Raw genomic sequence first — 16039 nt, 5'->3', positions numbered from 1 at the left:
TGCATGTTACCTCTGTACCTTTCAAGTATGTGCAGAAAGTCTAGCTTCAGTCTAGAAAGAATGGCTGGAATGTGGGATGGTTGGTTAGCGCTTCTAAACTATTTTACTTTGGGTCTAATTCAAGTGTCTGATTCAAGCTTGGTGACAACAGATCCAGCTCTTGCTTCCAGCCTGATGAGACTTGATAAGAGATCTGGCCATGTGGGAGAAGTAGCCAGTGTCAGGACCTGAGAAAGCTACTGGCAAGTAAGAAAGCTTCCACAGAGAGTGCAGGGACCTGGCCCCTCTGTGCTGCAGAATTCACACTTTTACTTCAAAAAAAATTTCCCAGCCCTTGAGGTTCAGGGAAATCGGGACAGGAGTTCTGTTTTGAAGAGAAGAGTGGTTAATGCATGAGAAAGTAGGGTAGCCTTCAAGCTGAGGTGTAGCATGGAACAAATCTGGAAGATTAAGAGGGACCATTTGGGAAAATGCAACAGAACAAAGGGAAAGCTTGATTAGAGGGAGGAAGTCGCAAGGAATAGTTTGAGAAAATAGTTGGTGAAGGTGAGCAGAGGAGAGATCAGAGGCAGGACAGAGGAGAGGACTTTTTTGCTGTAGCATCATAGTACACCATAGTTGGGAGCAGCTAACTTTAGCCCCAACAAGAAGATGGGGAGACCTGTGGTATCTAGTGACATCTGGGGTGACCTAGAGGTCTGAATTGTAGCAGGTGCCAGCCAGGATATGAGAAACAGTTACGAGACTTCACTGATCTGTGGGCATCAGGGCTTTTTTGTGTTTTGTTTTGTTCTCAGAGTACAAATTCAGTGCCAGGTGGACCAAAGTCATGGGCACAGCTGAATGGAAAGCCAGCAGGACAAGAAGGTGGTGAGTATGATAAACAGAAGTGGAGCTGGGTATGTGCCTGCTTCTCCCAGAAAGGCATGATATGGGATGGACTCCATTTCTTCCTGCCCTCCCTGTCTAGGCTGGTGTGGAATGGGACACAGCTGTCTTGCTTACAGTGCAGTGAGGTTTTACGAGTCTTGTTTTCAATCTGTGTATTGTGTTGGCTTGAATGATGCAACTGCATCTGTTCAGGTCTGCCAGTGCAAGACATAGCTTGAACAGAATGTTTCTCATTGCCACCTTGAACCAGGATGATTCATGCACTTGGGAAGCAGTAGGGAGTTCTGGGAGGTGAAGGTTTTGAAGAAGGGAAACATTTGCCTCCTCATAAGCATCTTCTGTCAGCCCAGAGCAATATGTAGTGAAGGTGCAGAAAACGGAGTAGGAGAGGGGAGAGATTGGTGTAGACAAAAAGAAGAAAGGAGAAGAGTACACTGGAGACTAGAAATGTAGAGATCTCCATGGCTAGCCGCATGGAGAGCTTCACCTAATTAGGTGGTCAAAAGTGAGGTTGTAATAATACTCGAGAAGGCTGTATGCAGCATCCTTGGTCCAAGGGTGTTGCAATGTCAGGGGTGGAAGTGGCGTTGAAGCTGTTGCAGCATGCACTTGCTTACACCTTGGCTGAAGCCTTTCTATTAGGTCTCCCTGAGTAACTGTGCTGCTAGTGGCTTCTCTCTGACAGAGGATCTTGAAGCAGTGTTAACATAAATTGGGAGTTTAGTTGTCTTCAGATGCATCCATTTCCACACAGGAGGTGGTTTCCAGCTGCCCTGGGTACTATCATTAAAACTGTAGTGAGAGTAATAGCTCCGTTCCACTGTTTCAATGTGAACAGACCTGGAACCATTCCATTGTTGAGTGAAATTGCAGAGATTTGAAAGAATTGAGACAGCTGCAGATTGCAGAGATGGAGGGGACAAGTTCATCCTAAATTAAATGAGTCCCTTAATGAGAGAGCATTTCTCAAAGGCTAAAAGCAGAGACTTGTGCTTGCCTGAGGTTGGTGGCCAGTGCAAAGACTGTGTCTTATTTGGTACTTTCTTGAGACTGTTGCTGTGTGGCCCTCCTGTAGTCGTTTTGAAAGCTGATTGTCTAACAGTGTTCTTAAAGACTCTGAAAACTCATTCTAGGTCACACAATGTAGAGTTCTCAACCCAAGAAGAGAGTGCATATGTGGCTAAAAGCAGCTTAATTAGAAGGTAATTGAATCACAGAAGCATCAAAAATCTGGCAGAAAGGACTTCTTAGGCCATCCCATTCTTGCACCTCTTCTCCAGTGGCATTGAACAATTGGTTTTCCTTCTAAGCTAATACAGCAGTTTCTAATTTATTGACAAAGAGGAAAGTCTTTCGTTCTTTGCTGTCGTTTAGGTATTGCTGCTGTAAAATCTTTGTTGGAGGGCGTATCCTGAAGAAATGCTGTCTGGTAAATTAATCATGAACTGCTCCATGACTGTGTGTTCTGTATTAAGGGGCATTTGGAGGAAAAAAAAGATGAACTGAACTTTTTATCGGTGTGATATGCTACCTAGTGTTAGAGTGCAAATTGTTGATGCCTGCACGTTAACAGTCACTGCATTGTGCAGCCTTTCCTGGAGGGTGGAAGTCTCCCCTGGAGGACACTTACATGTTGTTAATACTCTTATTGCCATTCTGGTTCAGTAGAATAATGCAGTAGAAATCAGAACTCTTGGCACATCTCGTATATTTTGTCGAGTATTTGAGAAATGTCTAATCTGACCAAAGTATTTGAAGATGTTATGTGTAATATTTGCAGTGCCTTCCCTAGAAATCTTCAGGTGGGAGGTCTTGTGCAGTATGCAAGTTCTAGAAAGTGAAAATGACTTAAAGAAGGCAATCCTTCTTGACTCCTTAGGGCAAGGAAGGGTAAAGATAGATGTGAATCTCCTGTCAGGTCTTCAGTACTCATTGCTGATACTTCTAACACGGTAATTCTGAAATGCCTTTTTAAAAAGATCATTAGCCAAGTAACAGCAAGAAACAGTTCTCAAAAAAGCGATTTTTTTAATGTTTAGTAGTGCAGTGATGCTGGCAATTTCCTTTGATTCAGTGTTATCTTGCCAACAGATTTAGAAATGCTGTGTTTTGTTTTGCAGTCACTGACAGATCTTTAAAACGGACAGAAAGCTGTCATTCTAGGGTGGCCGATGACTCGGCAAAATAATTTGCCGATGACTGGAAATGAATCTGGCCTGATCTGGCCAGTGATCTGCATCTTAAAAATGCTGCAGCAGGGTGGAGTGTGGGATATAGCATAAAGCAGTTGGTCTTTATCTGTGGTCTTTCACTGAGGATATTGCCAGAAATCTTAATAATAGACTTCTCTGGTAGAGTGAGATCTGAGCAGGAAGAATCTGAACAGAAATGTCAAATACTTGATAACAGGGTATCATCTATAAGCAATCTTGCAGAATGTATATCTCTGCCTCAGTCTGAATTTTGCACTTTACAAAAATAATTGGAAGCTGAGAAAGTTCAGTCTGACTTCGTTGAACGTGAGAATTTAAATGAAGATCCCAAGTTAAAGAGTGTGGGAGTACTGGGTTAGGACATGTGTTGTTGTGTTGGTGACAGCGTCTAAGAGTGTTTTGGATGTGAGCTGAGGTGCTGGTATGATAGTAATTTGGGTTTAAATATGCTGGAGGCCCAGATTCTCAGGAATCGCGTTTCCAGGCTCATCTTATAAAGGAATTGAAAGAGTGGAAAGATCTCTGAGTCCCACACTTACTTGTCTGACAGGTTCAAGGGCCTCAAGCCGACTGTTATCCTTCTCTCCCGAGGAATTTCCAACGCTGAAAGCAGCTGGCGAGCAAGACAAGGTTGGCAAAGAAAAGGGCGCCTTAGATCCGTCGTATGGGCCAGGACCAAGCCTCCGCCCCCAGAGTAAGGGAATGATTGTGTCTTTCTGCCTTACCCCAGTTCATAATCCCATAGACTGTGTTTTGGTCAGGGGGATGCCGGTTCACAGGAGTTTCAGATATTCCATCCTTACATTTCCTTTTATCTTTTTATGAGCTCATGTGTCAAGCTACTTAGCAAATAACCACAGATTTGCATGTAGTGCTGATGTTCACTGGCTGAGTTCTGTGGTCCAGAGAGCCAAGTATGGACTGCCATCTACATTGCTTAATAAAAATTGCTCTGTGATGTTGCAAAGCAGGCCCCCTCCTGCTGGGCTAGGGCAGTCATAAGTGAAATGAGCAGGTGGTGTAATGTGGCTTCTCTTTGTACGTGATCTAAATGGCCTTAATTCTGCAGGGTACTACGGACTGTGGCAATGGGGAGCAGAGATGGTTGGAATTTAGGGTTATTGTCAAATAACCACTGGTGCAGCAATTACTTAGTGATGGCTGGTGCTGCTAGTCTCTTGGAAAAACAAACACTTTTGGAAATTTTCCTTCATCCCTGATTTTCCACATGATTGGTGTAGTTAGGGCTTGACAAGAGTATTTGAGGTTTCAAGACTTTCTGGCAGAGTGACTGTTTGCATTCACAAATATTAACATAATTACTACCTCCTTTCCAGATGTCACCAGTTGGAGGGAGGGCGGTGGGAGGAACATAACCTCTGCCACATCTCTGACCGCCTCCCCTGCTGAGCTGGGCAGCAAGACGTCTAGCACCGGAGACGGAGCCCCCTCCTCAGTGAGTGCCAGCGATCCGAAGGAGCCGTCTCTCCGCCCAGCTCAGCCTGTCCGCAAAGGGGCTTCGCAGTTCATGGGAAATGTCTACCAACCACCTACATACCATGACATGCTACCTGCTTTTGTAAGTTGCTCTTTCCCTGTAGCTGTGTAATGTCCTTGCTTGTTATAAAGTGTGTGTGGGTTCAAGAAGTCAGCTGAGATACTTGTTTTCTGGACTCTCAGTTGGTTCCCAGGGCTTGCTCAAGGATCCTTCTCTTGCTATTTTTGGTTTCGTCTGTTGTGCATTTACTCTTCCATGCTAGACTAGTGTAGCGCAGCCTTGCTCAGCCCAAGGAAAAGTCGCTGCTTTCCCTCTAGAGCTGGAGAGGGTAACCATTAGCACGTGGCCTGTTAGGCAGCCAGATGTGAAATGTTTGTTTCCCCTTTGTGCAGATGTAGCTACTATGCTCATGTTGTAACCTAATCTGGGTAAGCATTCCTGTGGCAAGGAGAAAAAGCAGACTATTCTGCTTTGCCTTGTTCCAGATGTGTCCACAACAGCCATCTGAGACCCCTGCATCGCTGGACCGAGGGTCTTTCCCCCTTCCTCAGCTTCGGCTTGAGCCCCGGGTACCTTTCAGACAATACCAGATGAATGACCAGGATGGGTAAGGCTGCCATGACTGTCCCATTGAGAGGCAGGTTCAGGGTGTGACATGGACCTTAAACTGTAGAAGAATTTGGGCCAAGGATCCAGTTGTGTGGGTGAAGCTGCAGGCAGCCACAGAGGAAACCTGAGTTTTACCCAAAGGAGCAGTGCTTTGCTCCAGCTACAGCAGCATTTGAAAGATTGCAGGACTATAAGCACTGTGTGTCTGAAGAGTAGGTGGACATGAGAAGTAGTTGTGTGTGATCCCGGGCTGGAAGAGCTGCAGCTCTGATCTGTAGGCCCTGGGAAGTGGGTACTAGGTAGACAAGGGAAAGAAGCTTTGCTGGGCAGGATGAGAAACTTGGAGCCATTTTATATGAGTGCATTGTAGAAAAGGACTGATTCACTGTTACAAACATAGCTCTACATTCTTATCTTTACTGTTTGCCATTTCTAACCATTTCTTTGCATTTCCCTGTAGAAAAGAGAACAGGCTCAACCTGTCTCGCCTAACGCGTCCAGTTCGGCAGCAAGTAGAGAGAGCGCCCCGGCCCACCATTATCAATGCGGAGAACCTAAAGGGGCTAGATGAACTAGACACTGATGCGGATGATGGATGGGCAGGTAAAGTGCTTCTATTCTGTAGCTTCAAGCAACAACTTAGGAGGTGAAGCAAAGGAGTTACTCCTCCCTGAAGCATGAAATAGCCAGAATATTCTGGTGGCTCTGTTTCACTGCCCCAGAAAGGAGGGGAAGCAGAGTGGTCTGTGTAGTTGTGAAATTGCTGCTGGTGTAAATGATGACACAATGGATCCTTCTGATCTTTCCAATCCACTTGTACTCAAGGAACTGGATCTGAAGACTCCTAAAAGCTGAAAACACCAAACAGCAGGGGGATAGCACTGTGGCTGCTGGGAAGAAGAGTTAGTCCTGCCTTTTCAGTCATGGCCTTTAGTATCCAGTTACACACGGTCTAGCTTGATGGCTGTCTCCTCATTTGTAGCCCCCATTCCCAGACTGCTTGTGGCTCCTCTTCTGGGACCAGCTTAACCGTTCAGCATTGTGGGTCCACACTACTCACATAGTTTCCAGTACCTGTAGTGGATGTTGGGTTTTCCAAGTAGTTTATGCCAAGCCTGTGCACTCTCTGATTTAGTGCCAGAGTGGGCGTAAGCTTTATCAGGACAAGGGACCTGTTTCTTTCCTGTCTTATATCCCTTCTCCAATCCTGCCTTTGTAGGCATTCATGATGAAGTGGATTACTCTGAGAAACTGAAATTCAGTGAAGATGAGGAAGAGGAAGAAACTCTTAAAGATGGACGACAGAAGTGGTAAGAAGGGCTGTATTTGCACTTACATTTGTTCCAGTAAAAGTAAACAATACCAGGATCTTTCTAAAACTTGTTCTAAATGTTGAGGCTTGATCCCCCTGATTCATACTGTGACTTTGTTGATTCCACTGGTCATTGTTTGAGTGGGCTTCAAGGATGTGCGTCAGCCTTGAGGCTGAGTGCCTGGATGCCAGGCTTTTTTCTTCCTCCCCTTTCTGTCTCTCACCTTTATCCTGCTGCACAATAGTGGTGGTAACTCTTATGTACCTTAAGAGGGAATGTACATTGGTTGTTCTGGTGTTTTTTTGGGTTTTTGGTCTTTCTTTTCTGTTACAGTTAGTTGCCTTTTGTCACTCAATAAGACTGCAAGTGCTTTTTGAGGGAAGTAGCAAATGTAATAGCAAAGCTGTTTCTATGACAGGAACAACTGGGATCCCAGAAGGCAAAGACAGTTGTCCCTGAGCTCTGCAGACAGTGCAGATGTCAAACACACCTTGGAGGAAGGAAAGAATTGGGGTGATTCAGTTGGTTTGTCCCGCTCAGTCCGGAAAGTGCAGGATTCACAGCAGCCTCCCAGGAAGGTGAATGGCTGGAGCTCTGCTTCTGAATACCAGGTAGGTTGAACTCACGTAAGTGGGCTTGTGCGGCTGGGTGTGATGCATCACTGTCCTCGAGGCCAGTTTGATGTTTTACTGAAAGCGGGATGCTGATGAATTTCTCAATTCTTAGTTTGTATCCAGCTGGAGAGGAATTAATCTTGTGGTTTGACTCTGGCTGAATGCCAGGTGCCCACCAAAACTGCTCCATCACTGACCTCCTCAACCAGACAGGGGAGAGGAAATACAATAAAAGGCTTGTGTGTTAAGATAAGGACAGGGAGATCACTCAGCAATTGCAGTCACGGGCAAAACAGACTGGATTTGGGGAAAACCGGTTTAATTTGTTACCATTCAAATTAGAAAACCAACTTCCCCCTACCCCTCCCTTCTTCTTGGGCTTAATTTAATTCTCTACCTTCTCCTCCTCCCAAGTGGTGCAGTGGAACAGGGGTTATGGTCAGTTCATCACACATTGTTTCTGCCACTCCTTCCTCATACTCTTCTGCTGCTCCAGCATGGGGCCCATCCCATGGGAGACAGTTTTCCATGAACTCCTCCAACATGAGTCCTTCCCACAGGCTGCAGTTCTTCACACACTGCTCCAGCGTGGGTCCCTTCCACGGGGTGCAGTCCTTCAGGAACAGGCTGCTCCAGCGTGGCTTCCCTGCGGAGTCACAAGTCCTACCAGCAAACCAGGTCCAGTCTGTGCTCCTCTCTCCATGGGTCTGCAAGTCCTGCCAGCAAACGTGCTTCAGCACAGGCTTCCCATGGGTCACAGCCACCTTCGGGCATCCACCTGCTCCATTGTGGAGTCCTCCATGGGCTGCAGGTGGATATCTGCTCCACTGTTAACCTCCAGGGGCTGCAGGGGCCAGCCTGCCTCACCAGGGTCTTTACCACAAGCTGCAGGGGAATCTCTGCTCCGGCACCTGGAGCATCTCCTGCCTCCTGCACTGACCTGGGTGTCTGCAGAGTTGTTCTTGCATAGTCTCATTCTTCTCTCCTGCTGGCGCAGATGGGTTTTTTTGCCTTCTTAATATACTATCACAGAGGCTGTTGCTGATTAGCTTGCCCTTGGCCAGCGGTGTTTCTATCTTGGAGCTGGCTGGCATTGGCTCCATTGGACATGAGGGAAGCGTCTGACATCTCACAGAAGCCATCCCTGTAGCCTCCCTGCTACCAAAACCTTGCCATGCAAACCTACTACACATCTGCATAGCACTCACACTAGAGAAAAGAAATTTAATCCAGTCCAGAGCAGTGGGGTTGTCAGACAGTGAGAAGATGGAGCTATTGAACCAGATAGCAGTAACTCCTCCCACCAAAAGGGGGATTTGTGTGCATGAGGGCAGAGGGGAGGGGACTTTCTGGGCCTGGGTTGCAAAGCTGAAAATAGAGATGTGTGGGTCATGCTTATTGAGGAATGTTTTTCCTTTGGCAGAAGCCCCCACTGGGAAGTATTCTCAGACAGCAGTCCCTCGAGGATAAAGAAGAAAAGGTGCCACTGAGACAGAAGTTTGTGCACTCTGAGATCTCTGAGGCTGTCGAGAGAGCCAGGAGGCGGCGGGAGGAGGAGGAGCGGCGAGCCAGGGAGGAGCGTCTGGCAGCCTGTGCTGCAAAGTTGAAGCAACTTGATCAGAAATGCAAACTGGCTCAGAAGAGTGGGGAGACACAGAAACACACAGAGAATGAAGACCTGCGACCCCCAAGCACAGAGAAAAATGCTGTGCAAGAGAATGGCCACGCTTTCCGGAGAGGTACAGAAACATCGCTTGCCTCACCTTATAAACACTGCTTTTTTGCTCTTGTGCTGATCTCTTACCTGAAGTGTGGGAGAGTTCCTGGGAGGGAGTGTTGAGAGGGTACTTCAGCTGCACTTGAGAGAGCAGCTGCATGTAATCTGCAGAGTATTTTGGCTTGGTGATGAAGGTTCATTTAAAAAAAAATCCTATTAAAGTAACTGTAGACTTCTTTGGTTGCCTTTATCTGTGCTCAGTCATCTGTGTTGGCAGAGAGCTTGTTGGAACAGGCCTCTTGATCTCCTTATGATTGGATGATGATACTAAGAAAGTACTTATGGGCCACAGATCAGAAAATGGGTTATCAGTAAGTGCTTAAGGTTTAAGGAGTAACAGGAGAAATGGACTTTATTCCCCCCAGTGCTTAAGCAGAAGGCTGATGGCAGAGGAGGGTCTTGGAATTTATCACTAAAATAAGGTATTTTAGCCCTCTAGAGCTGTCAAGGCAAATCAAGGAGATTGGGTGTGATGCACTGTGTATGATTGTAATTGAGTTCAACCACGTAATGCAGTCAGGCCATGCCCACACCCGTGTGTGTTGTGGTGTGGTGGTGCACTCACAAGCCCTGTGCAAGCACAGCTCTTCAAAGCTTGTTTTCTTCTCTGCAGCAACTGCTGAGTTTCACACACAGGATGTCTCTGTGGGCTATCTGGAAGAGGAGACTCCTGCCCCAGCAGCAGCAGCAGCAGCCCAAAGCAACAGTGAGGAGGAGCTCAGAGAAGCTCCCTCCCCAGCACAAGAATTCAACAAATACCAGAAGTCTCTTCCCCCACGGTTCCAGAGGCAGCAGCAGCAACAGCAGCAGGTAATAGGTGTGACGCTCCCACCTCTCTTCCTTTGGACCCTCCCCAAACTGTTGTGTTTGCTTTATTCTCACCACCATCAGCACTAACTAACCAACTGTCTTTAGGCTGGGAGTTGATGCGTGGGGGTTTTACCCTGGCCTTTTTCAGTACTTTTGATTGCAGGTGTATCCTGTCTGACAGGGGTGAAAGGGCTTTTGTGAGATTATGTGAATTTTATGCACACCCTGTGGTGCAGCAGCTATTGCGGTTGGGGCTTTCTGTGTCTGGGGCGAGGTGTGGGCAAGCCAGGTTTGTCACTTGCCTGGGAAGAAACTGGATGCTGCCGTCAGAAACATTGACTTGTCTTGCACAGTTGTCTGGGTGTCTCCTGGCAATGTGAAATCCTAGGACTGTGGTTTGTAGCAGAGCCCTGGTTTGCAAATGTGTCTGCAGGGGAAGCTGGGGGTGTTCCCCTTCCCACATCCAAAGTCAGGAGAGTAGCAGTGGCTAGCTTGGTGCTTGCTGTAGGCCTGCTCCAGTGAAGTCTCTCATGCCTTTGGCTGGCAGTGAACTTGGTGGACATTGGTTCTTATTCCCTGGTACAAGAGGAGAGCTGCTGTTCTTCAACACTGCTGCAGTGATGGGGTTTTGAATATACAGGCCAAGGGAAAGGAAAACCTTTGGAGTTCTGAGACAGCCTGCACTGCTTTGTATGTCTTGCATTTTGCCCAGCCTTACAGTGCTGTATGCGCCGTGCATGTTGTTCAGCTCGTCTTTGAGATGCAGTGAGCCTCCTTAGGGCAGCTGAGTCAAACCAAGGGCCAGAATATTTAGGCTTGAGATAATGCAAAGTTAATTGCCATTCTTCATAGAATAACTACTTGAAATGAGGTATAATCAATGCTGCTGCAAACCTTAGTGAAGAGCTCATGTTTGGCTTTTGCTTGGAAGCTCAGTAATTGCTCTTTTATGGATGTTCCCCTGTGCTTGTTGCTGGGCAGTTGACATTTTCATGATTCAAACATACAGCAGCAAGCGCTGCTAATGTTACTCTTCAAAAGAGATGCTCTTAAACTAAAAAGAATTGGACGTCTTTGCTGCCACGCTAATAATACCACAGATCATTGCTACTGGAACAACATGAAATTTTAATTTTATTTCCTCTGACCCTCTGTGTCGTTAGTATGTATGAGGCAGTGTGTATTTTGACTGGCTTGTGTTGCTGCTTTGGTAGCAATGGTTCCATGAAAAGAACAGAATAAAAAATAGTCTTTGTATCATTTGGAGCACTAGATAATTCAGATAGGATCTTTGCATTTATCGGAGTTTCTCTCTTGCTGTAATGATGTGTCAGGTTCAGATTTAAGGGTATCTCTCTTGCTCTGCAGTAGGGGATTGGCTTTTTTATAAACAGTTACAGTATCTGACACTGTTGTAAACTTAGTAAAAGGTGGTGGAAAGATTGACAGGTAAATAGATGTATTCTATATTAATTGAAGCTGTTTACCTTTTGAAAGCTTTTTTTGGTACACAAAACTTCCTTCAAATACAGGTGGTCCTTGGACCTTTAGCAAAAGTTAAATGTCAAATCAAATTAACGTCATGACAGTCCTCAGCTAAACAAAGGTGGACTGGCCACGTTGGAGGTGGGAAACAACCCTAAAGTGTCCACCCATCTCTGGAGCCTGCACAGGAAATACTGTAAGACATTAATAGCTTTCTTAATTGAGTTTAGGTTGTTCTTATCTAATCTGCTCAGCTAACATGAGTAGAACTAATGCATATGCACACTAAACAACTTATAATTGCATTTCCTCCAAGGAGCAACATCTTCTGAAGTATTTGGTTCCAGTTAGGAAATTGTGTTTGACAGGAAGCTGTCCTGTGTCCCATGGAAGCATCAGTAAATGCAAACTCCAGTCTTGAAGCTGATGCCCTTGCATTTCGCCGCCTAGTCTGGCCCATAGTGGTGTGATATTCGGACTGCAACATATTCTTGCTGTTCTGGGTATTTAGAGAGTAATGACAACTACCACGCTCCCAGTTGGTAGTGAATTATCTGCTTATCTCCTTATCTGCTCTGCCCTCCCATCTGATCTGTTCTTAGCCTTTAATACATGGAATATGGTTTCCTTTGGCTGGTCAGTTTGTGAGCGTGATTCCTGGCACCATGACCGTTCATGTCAAACAGCCCATCCTCTTCCCTGCAGGAGCAGCTCTACAAGATGCAGCACTGGCAGCAGCAGCAAGTCTATCCTCCCCCATCCCATTCCCATCCCCAACGGACATTCTACCCACCGCACCCCCAGATGCTTGGCTTTGATCCTCGCTGGATGATGATGCCCTCTTACATGGACCCTCGCATGGCCCAGAGTCGCACCCCTGTGGATTTCTACCCTTCAGCTCTTCACCCTTCAGGTAAGGTGTTTTCAGTGTTTCCCTTTATCATGGCTGTTGATTTAGCCCATATCTGGAAAGCTGCTGTGCTTCACCCGTCTTAACCTCTGTCCAGGGTTTGCTGGCTGTGATTGGCCTTCTCTAGGGATGACAGCTGGTTGCAGTGAGAACTGGTGAGGGAACAGAGGAGGTTGGGAGGGAGGTCACCTGCCTGTCCATCCCCTGCACTGCAAGGGGAGATCTCCCCTGGGAGCCTTAGTGGATGTAAAAGCAGATCTTGTCCCTTGGAGGAGAAGGATCACTTTGAGAGTTACTGTAATCATGGGAAATTTTAATAGACTCCCTTCAAGAAATGTGATGGAGAAATCCTGTAGTTCCTGAGCTGTGTGCTCCTAGCACCTTTCTACCTTGTTACTGATCTTCAGAGGTATGAATATGAACATCAGGATGTATAAATAATTCCCTTGAGTTTGTAGGAGATTGTTTTCAGACACCTGCTTGCTTCCAAGCTAGCGATGGTGTGAGTGTTCTGTGCAGGCTGGGCTCCGAAAGCTGCATCACCTCTGTATCACTCCTGGTGTTTCTCCCAAGCACAGGCTTCCTGCTACCAGAAAGGTTTCCATGGCTGCAGTCACCTGCTGCCCTGGAAGGAAGGAGAGTCAAGCTAGCTGTGGGTTGTTAATTCTTCTTGGCTATGAGATCCTAGCGTTTAATGGTATGAACTCTTGTCGTGACCAGGAATTATGAAGCCCATGATTCAGCAGGATTCCATCGGTGGGAGCAGCTGTCGGTCTGAAGATCAGAATTGTCAGGCAGAAAGGAAAACTGTTCCTTTGGACTCTGTGCCAGTGTGGGGCCAGGAGAGCTACGCATCTCTGCAGAGCAAAGGGTACTCCCTGTCACATCAAAAACAGGCTGATAACATGACCATGGAGGGGCTGCATGCCAGGTGAGTGCAGAACTCCCCTGTCATGCATGCTGTGATGGGAGGTGCTACCGTAAGTCACCTCCTCCTGAAAAGCAGGTGTAGAGTTGACCCTAAAGATATCTCTGAACAGGCCAAGGTACTGATCTGGTAGCATCCTTATGCTGTTGAGCGTTTATGTTGTGGAGGTGCTTACAGACTGAGCTAGTCAGAGTTTTTGTATCTGATGCCAGTCGAGGCTGACCAGCTTGGAGACTGTTTGGTAGGAGAGAGGCACTTGTCACCTACATGGGTAGGTACAGAAGACAGTGAGTCAAAAATCCTGATACATTCTAGTTTGTCTTCTAATTCTTTGGGACTACCTGAAACCAATTCATTGTTTTCAGATCTCCACATATGTTGGAGGCTGAATCTGCCTTTATTTCTTAAGTTTGCTGCCCGTCATAGGAACTGCTTGCTTTGTCATCCATTGATTTGACAAACCAGGCAGTACGGCCTGGGGCCACAGCAGATCTGCCCATCATTCAGGTAATTATAGGCCCATTGCCTCATGATTTAGAACAAACCCCAATTTATTTATTTGTTTCCACCTCTTGTGCCCAGCCTGGGCCCTTCGAGACATGCTGTGCTTTGTATTAGGTGACTTTCTTGTTTGTTTCCTTCTCAGGAGTGACAGTTACTCAGCTTCTCCTGGAAGGCCAGAGACTCTGAGCACCCAGCGAGATCTCTTTGAGGACAGAGGGGAGGAATACTTGAATGCGTTTGACAAGAAGGCCCAAGCAGACTTTGACAGCTGCCTGTCTTCTCAGAGGATAGGCCAAGATCTCTTGTTTCATCATCAGGAGACCGTGCAGGAGACATGTCCTGCTGGCAACCGCCATGCAAACTTGAGGTGTTCACCCCTAGAGCCTGATTTTATCCAAGCAGAGAAGAAGCCCGAATATAATGGCTGGGATATCGGCCACCATCAGAAACCTGCAGAGACTGCAGCGGAAGTTGCCGAAGAAGTGTCCAGGGACGAGCAGTCGTTCAGTGCTGACCCATGGAAGAAAGAAGGAGCTAATACCAAACAGCCCACTGAAGAAACAACAGAGTGGGCTCCTGAGAACCGGAACACCAGTGGTCAGCACCAGGAGCAAATGGGGAGGACACGGCGATCAGGCCCGATTAAAAAACCAGTCCTGAAAGCCCTCAAGGTAGAAGAGAAGGAGAAAGAGATGGAGAAGGTTAAACTAGAGGGAGAGGACACCTCGCGCCCGCTGAAGGAGAAGGCGGCTGTTCAGAAAGTAGAAAGTGAGTCAGATGATTCTGCAGCCTTACTGAACTCCACACGTTACCTGCTGGATGACAAAGGTTCTTCCCAAGCCAGCCTTGCCCGAGAGGTTGAGAAATCCCAGGAGGAAGAAGAGGAGGAGGAAGAGGAAGAGAAGGCAGAAAGAACTTGGGAGAACAAATTATCCAGAGAGTCTGGTGATCTCCCTCCCACAAAAAGAAACAACTGGATCTTCATTGATGAGGAGCAAGCCTTTGGCGGGAGAGGTCAAGGGCGTGGGCGAGGGAGAGGCTTCAGAGAGTTCACTTTCAGAGGCCGAGGCACTGTTGTGGGCAGCCGGGGAGTCTATAACAACCAGCGGAGCAGCCGAGGGCGAGGGCTTCGGGAGTTCAACCAGCCAGAGGACTTCCCCAGAGGCAAGCCAAGGCGCCGGATTGCGAGCGAGACGCACAGTGAAGGGTCAGAATACGAAGAGCTCCCCAAGCGTCGCCGGCAGAGGGGCTCAGAAAACAGCAACGAAGGCTCTGTGCTGGACAGGGACGACAGTGATTTGAAAAAGGGAGACTTCAAAGAGTCTTGGAGGTCCAACAAAATATATTCAGATGATCACAGTAGTCTGGATCCGAAGATGAGGGCTCCGAGAGCTTTTGGGAGATCACTGCCGCCAAGGCTGAGCAACTCTGGCTATGGGCGAAGGGGTTTCATGGGTAAGGAGCCCACCCAGTGGCAAGGCAGGAGCGGGGGAGCAGGGTGGCAGGAGTACAGCCACACCTCTCAGTCGGACACTTTTGGGAGCAGGCAGCAGTCTGATAGGGACTACATTCAGGATTCTTATAAACACGTGGATTCCTTCTCCAGCCGGGTTTTTGATGAGAGTCATCTGGATGACAAAAGGCACTTTTTCCAGGAGGATTACTCAGCAGATCAGGAGAACATAGAGAATAGACCATTCAGGAGACGGCGTCCCCCACGCCAAGACAAGCCCCCAAGATTCAGGCGCCTCAGGCAAGAGAGGGAATCGGTTGGCCAGTGGAACCCCGAGGAGGGAGGCCCCAACCTGCTGCCCAGCCAGTGGCCTGGGAGACCCAAGCTGAGCACCACAGAGAAGAGCAGCATCTCGGGCAGACGGTCTCCTGAGCTGTCCTACCAGAACTCATCAGACCATGCCAACGAAGAGTGGGAGACAGCATCTGAAAGCAGTGACTTCAGCGAGCGGCGGGAGAGGCGAGATGGCGTTTCAGAGAGTGAAGGCCAGCTGGAGGGTGGCCTTGGGAGTGCGAGCTTGGGAGAGAAGAGGGAGCTAGCGAAGAGGAGCTTCTCAAGCCAAAGGCCGCTTGTCGACAGGCAGAACCGCAAGGCCGAGCCAGCAGGGTTTGCAGAGCAGTCTGTCAGGACTGGTGTAGGAGCAGCTTCCAGATACGAGAGCCAGCAGAACGGGACACTGATAAAAAGCAAAAGGTAAAGTTGCATTCTGATGTACCAACCTGTCATCTGATAGGCAGATAATTGGAGAAGAGTGAAGGGCTGGGCTGTGGGTGAAGAGCTGTTGGCTGCGTTTCTTTTCATCTAGTGCAGGTTACTTCCAGTACTGTTTATCCAGCCTGAGGACATCCAAGGGTTTCATCATTGTCTGTTTTACAACTGATGCTTTTGCTCCTGTGCTGGGAATCCAGCTTTGTGGAGGTTGCTGAGACACTGTGGGCATGACACGTGCCGCTGCTCTTTACCTTAGTTTTGGG

The 16039-nt window shown here is 47.6% G+C and overlaps 1 protein-coding gene across 15 annotated transcripts in view; it reads left to right on the top strand.

Annotated features, from left to right (window-relative positions):
* PRRC2B (proline rich coiled-coil 2B) overlaps nucleotides 1–16039 on the top strand; it is a 53158-nt gene that overhangs the window by 17077 nt on the left and 20042 nt on the right. For all 15 annotated transcript variants that reach the window (XR_005829551.1, XR_005829552.1, XM_040605295.1 and 12 more), the window contains exons 5-16: nucleotides 798–870; nucleotides 3655–3798; nucleotides 4442–4683; nucleotides 5088–5209; nucleotides 5672–5814; nucleotides 6431–6521; nucleotides 6943–7135; nucleotides 8562–8877; nucleotides 9529–9725; nucleotides 11916–12123; nucleotides 12841–13051; nucleotides 13695–15758. Coding sequence is in view for 13 of the 15 variants with exons in the window: in XM_040605295.1 (XP_040461229.1) it covers nucleotides 798–870; nucleotides 3655–3798; nucleotides 4442–4683; nucleotides 5088–5209; nucleotides 5672–5814; nucleotides 6431–6521; nucleotides 6943–7135; nucleotides 8562–8877; nucleotides 9529–9725; nucleotides 11916–12123; nucleotides 12841–13051; nucleotides 13695–15758 (4004 nt within the window). In the remaining 2 variants the exon portion in view is untranslated. The remainder of the gene's footprint in view (nucleotides 1–797; nucleotides 871–3654; nucleotides 3799–4441; nucleotides 4684–5087; nucleotides 5210–5671; nucleotides 5815–6430; nucleotides 6522–6942; nucleotides 7136–8561; nucleotides 8878–9528; nucleotides 9726–11915; nucleotides 12124–12840; nucleotides 13052–13694; nucleotides 15759–16039) is intronic.

Source organism: Falco naumanni, chromosome 9 (genome assembly GCF_017639655.2).
Source record: "Falco naumanni isolate bFalNau1 chromosome 9, bFalNau1.pat, whole genome shotgun sequence".
NCBI classification, from domain to species: domain Eukaryota; kingdom Metazoa; phylum Chordata; class Aves; order Falconiformes; family Falconidae; genus Falco; species Falco naumanni.
This window is presented reverse-complemented; position numbering and strand designations above follow the sequence as displayed.